Source organism: Salvelinus namaycush, unplaced genomic scaffold, assembly GCF_016432855.1.
Source record: "Salvelinus namaycush isolate Seneca unplaced genomic scaffold, SaNama_1.0 Scaffold1405, whole genome shotgun sequence".
NCBI classification, from domain to species: domain Eukaryota; kingdom Metazoa; phylum Chordata; class Actinopteri; order Salmoniformes; family Salmonidae; genus Salvelinus; species Salvelinus namaycush.
Window position 1 is genome coordinate 5980 of NW_024058126.1, and position 5060 is coordinate 11039.

Here is a 5060-nt window from a genome sequence, read left to right on the forward strand (position 1 = left end):
TGTGTGTGTCTTTCCAGTAGTCCTAATGGTGGATTTAAACAAAAACCCCAGCCAAGTAAATGAATCCTTGTGTAAACTGTAGGTGGAGTCCTCCCTTCAGAGGTTTATTTAGAACTAACAACATGGACCCCAACCCTTAATCCTCCTGCAGACACACCTGTAGAGGTCTGTATAAAAGCCCAGGACTGACCACACAGAATCACACATCAAGACTCAGTGCCAAGGAGCCTCTCCAAAGCATCTCAAAGACCAAGAAGACATCTAGAGTATCTCCACTGCCAGATCCAAGGAGCCATCCAGAGTCTGTCCACACACTGAAGATGGAGCAAAGCCCCTCTCTCACCATCCTGCTGCTGGTACTGGGCCTCTCTCAGGCCCAAATGGACCACAGTGGACCAGCCATGTGGATAGACCACCTTGAGGCTGTAGACATCACTGAGAGAATTCTGACCGCTAATAACGGCTCTGATGAGATGCTGATGGAGGGAGACCTGGTGGTGCCAAGAACCAGAAACGCCATGCAGTGCATGCAGGGAGGAAACAGCTGCCTGTGGAACAAAGCCTCTAACGGATACGTTGAAGTGCCCTACACAACAGAAGACAGCAGATTCACTCCCACCAACAGGAAGGAGATTGAGCTCGCCGTCCAGTCGTTCCACAGCAAGACCTGCATTCGCTTTGTGCCGCGTGGCAACCAGAAAGACTACATCAGCTTTGAGAGTTTGAACGGCTGCTACTCCTCTCTCGGGAGAATTGGAGGGAAACAGACGGTCTCTGTAAACAGCGTGGGCTGCATCTTTCTCGGCATCATTCAGCACGAGACCCTCCACGCTCTGGGATTCCAGCACGAGCACACCAGGAGCGACCGTGACCAGTACATCAGGATCAACTGGAAGAACATCGAATCTAACAACGCCTACAACTTCGATAAACAAAACACCAACAACCTGAACACTCCCTACGACTACGGCTCTGTCATGCACTATGGAAAAACAGCCTTCTCTATCAACGAGAAGGACACCATCACCCCCATCCCCAACTCTGACGTGTCCATCGGCCAGAGACAGGGGTTGTCCACCACTGACATCCTGAGGATCAACCGACTCTACGGCTGCTGAGAGGAAGACAGGAGGAGAGCAAGGTGAAGATGTCTACAATACATCTGACACGTTATCCAGTGTCCTGTTCATTCAAATCATCAGCCGTGTGTTATTCACAATAATTTACTAGCTTCTCTTATTGCCTTCTGGGATTTAGATCAGATAAATGGTTTGTAGTACAGAACAATGTGGTTTTCTGTATCACTTTGGATTGAAACAGAAATAAAAGCATTTGAAACAACATTATTGAATCTTCTTGTGTTTCTCTGATGACACTATGGTGCTGTATATATGTTGACATGTTTCCTCCCATGTTTCTGGAAGTTGCTGTAGCCTGGTTCTAGCCTGCTTGTAGCCTGGTTCTAGTCTGCTGGTAGCCTGGTTCTAGTCTGCTGGTAGCCTGGTTCTAGCCTAGCGGTAGCCTGGTTCTAGTCTGCTGGTAGCCTGGTTCTAGCCTGCTGGTAGCCTGGTTCTAGTCTGCTGGTAGCCTGGTTCTAGTCTGCTGGTAGCCTGGTTCTAGCCTGCTGGTAGCCTGGTTCTAGTCTGCTGGTAGCCCTGGTTCTAGTCTGCTGGTAGCCTGGTTCTAGTCTGCTGGTAGCCTGGTTCTAGCCTAGCGGTAGCCTGGTTCTAGTCTGGTGGTAGCCTGGTTCTAGCCAGCTGGTAGCCTGGTTCTAGTCTGCTGGTAGCCTGGTTCTAGTCTGGTGGTAGCCTGGTTCTAGCCTGCTGTAGCCTGGTTCTAGTCTGCTGGTAGCCTGGTTCTAGTCTGCTGGTAGCCTGGTTCTAGTCTGCTGTTAGCCTGGTTCTAGTCTGCTGGTAGCCTCATTCTAGTCTGCTGGTAGCCTGGTTCTAGTCTGCTGGTAGCCTGGTTCTAGTCTGCTGGTAGCCTGGTTCTAGTCTAGTGGTAGCCTGGTTCTAGTCTGCTGGTAGCCTGGTTCTAGTCTGGTGGTAGCCTGGTTCTAGCCTGCTGTAGCCTGGTTCTAGTCTGCTGGTAGCCTGGTTCTAGTCTGCTGGTAGCCTGGTTCTAGTCTGCTGTTAGCCTGGTTCTAGTCTGCTGGTAGCCTCATTCTAGTCTGCTGGTAGCCTGGTTCTAGTCTGCTGGTAGCCTGGTTCTAGTCTGCTGGTAGCCTGGTTCTAGTCTGCTGTTAGCCTGGTTCAAGTCTGCTGGTAGCCTGGTTCAAGTCTGCTGGTAGCTTGGTTCTAGTCTGCTGGTAGCCTGGTTCTAGCCTGCTGGTAGCCTTGTTCAAGCCTGCTGGTAGCCTTGTTCAAGCCTGCTGGTAGCCTGGTTCTAGTCTGCCGGTAGCCTGGTTCTAGTCTCTGTAGTCACTGTGTCATTAGACCTCTGTAGTCACTGTGTCATTAGGCCTCTTTAGTCACTGTGTCATTAGGCCTCTGTAGTCACTGTGTCATTAGGCCGCTTTAGTCACTGTGTCATTAGGTCTCTGTAGTCACTGTGTCATTAGGTCTCTGTAGTCACTGTGTCATTAGGCCTCTGTAGTCACTGTGTAATTAGGCCTCTGTAGTCACTGTGTCATTAGACCACTTTAGTCACTGTGTCATTAGGCCGCTTTAGTCACTGTGTCATTAGACCTCTGTAGTCACTGTGTCATTAGACATCTGTAGTCACTGTGTCATTAGACCTCTTTAGTCACTGTGTCATTAGGCCTCTTTAGTCACTGTGTCATTAGACATCTGTAGTCACTGTGTCATTAGGCCGCTTTAGTCACTGTGTCATTAGACCTCTGTAGTCACTGTGTCATTAGACATCTGTAGTCACTGTGTCATTAGACCTCTGTAGTCACTGTGTCATTAGGCCTCTGTAGTCACTGTGTCATTAGGTCTCTGTAGTCACTGTGTCATTAGGCCGCTTTAGTCACTGTGTCATTAGACATCTGTAGTCACTGTGTCATTAGACCACTTTAGTCACTGTGTCATTAGACATCTGTAGTCACTGTGTCATTAGGCCGCTTTAGTCACTGTGTCATTAGGCCTCTGTAGTCACTGTGTCATTAGACCTCTTTAGTCACTGTGTCATTAGACCTCTTTAGTCACTGTGTCATTAGACCTCTGTAGTCACTGTGTCATTAGGTCTCTGTAGTCACTGTGTCATTAGACCTCTTTAGTCACTGTGTCATTAGACATCTGTAGTCACTGTGTCATTAGGCCTCTGTAGTCACTGTGTCATTAGGTCTCTGTAGTCACTGTGTCATTAGGTCTCTGTAGTCACTGTGTCATTAGGCCTCTTTAGTCACTTTTTCATTAGACCTCTGTAGTCACTGTGTCATTAGGTCTCTGTAGTCACTGTGTCATTAGGCCTCTGTAGTCACTGTGTAATTAGGCCTCTGTAGTCACTGTGTCATTAGACCACTTTAGTCACTGTGTCATTAGGCCGCTTTAGTCACTGTGTCATTAGACCTCTGTAGTCACTGTGTCATTAGACATCTGTAGTCACTGTGTCATTAGACCTCTTTAGTCACTGTGTCATTAGGCCTCTTTAGTCACTGTGTCATTAGACATCTGTAGTCACTGTGTCATTAGGCCGCTTTAGTCACTGTGTCATTAGACCTCTGTAGTCACTGTGTCATTAGACATCTGTAGTCACTGTGTCATTAGACCTCTGTAGTCACTGTGTCATTAGGCCTCTGTAGTCACTGTGTCATTAGGTCTCTGTAGTCACTGTGTCATTAGGCCGCTTTAGTCACTGTGTCATTAGACATCTGTAGTCACTGTGTCATTAGACCACTTTAGTCACTGTGTCATTAGACATCTGTAGTCACTGTGTCATTAGGCCGCTTTAGTCACTGTGTCATTAGGCCTCTGTAGTCACTGTGTCATTAGACCTCTTTAGTCACTGTGTCATTAGACCTCTTTAGTCACTGTGTCATTAGACCTCTGTAGTCACTGTGTCATTAGGTCTCTGTAGTCACTGTGTCATTAGACCTCTTTAGTCACTGTGGCATTAGACATCTGTAGTCACTGTGTCATTAGGCCTCTGTAGTCACTGTGTCATTAGGTCTCTGTAGTCACTGTGTCATTAGGTCTCTGTAGTCACTGTGTCATTAGGCCTCTTTAGTCACTTTTTCATTAGACCTCTGTAGTCACTGTGTCATTAGGTCTCTGTAGTCACTGTGTCATTAGACCTCTTTAGTCACTGTGTCATTAGGTCTCTGTAGTCACTGTGTCATTAGGTCTCTGTAGTCACTGTGTCATTAGGTCTCTGTAGTCACTGTGTCATTAGGCCTCTTTAGTCACTGTGTCATTAGGTCTCTGTAGTCACTGTGTCATTAGGCCGCTTTAGTCACTGTGTCATTAGACCTCTTTAGTCACTGTGTCATTAGGTCTCTGTAGTCACTGTGTCATTAGGCCGCTTTAGTCACTGTGTCATTAGGTCTCTGTAGTCACTGTGTCATTAGGCCGCTTTAGTCACTGTGTCATTAGACATCTGTAGTCACTGTGTCATTAGGCCTCTGTAGTCACTGTGTCATTAGACATCTGTAGTCACTGTGTCATTAGACATCTGTAGTCACTGTGTCATTAGACCTCTGTAGTCACTGTGTCATTAGACCTCTTTAGTCACTGTGTCATTCGACATCTTTAGTCACTGTGTCATTTGGCCGCTTTAGTCACTGTGTCATTAGGTCTCTGTAGTCACTGTGTCATTAGACCTCTTTAGTCACTGTGTCATTAGACATCTGTAGTCACTGTGTCATTAGACCTCTGTAGTCACTGTGTCATTAGACCTCTTTAGTCACTGTGTCATTAGACCTCTTTAGTCACTGTGTCATTAGACATCTGTAGTCACTGTGTCATTAGACCTCTGTAGTCACTGTGTCATTAGGTCTCTGTAGTCACTGTGTCATTAGGCCACTTTAGTCACTGTGTCATTAGGTCTCTGTAGTCACTGTGTCATTAGGCCACTTTAGTCACTGTGTCATTAGACATCTTTAGTCACTGTGTCATTAG

General features: G+C 46.9%; 1 protein-coding gene across 1 annotated transcript; it reads left to right on the plus strand.

Moving 5' to 3' along the window:
- The first annotated feature begins 320 nt into the window (after positions 1–320).
- On the plus strand, positions 321–1118 carry LOC120036640 (high choriolytic enzyme 1-like). The gene has a single exon (XM_038983015.1). The coding sequence runs from the start codon at positions 321–323 to the stop codon at positions 1116–1118; it is 798 nt and encodes a 265-aa protein (XP_038838943.1).
- Positions 1119–5060: the final 3942 nt, after the last annotated feature.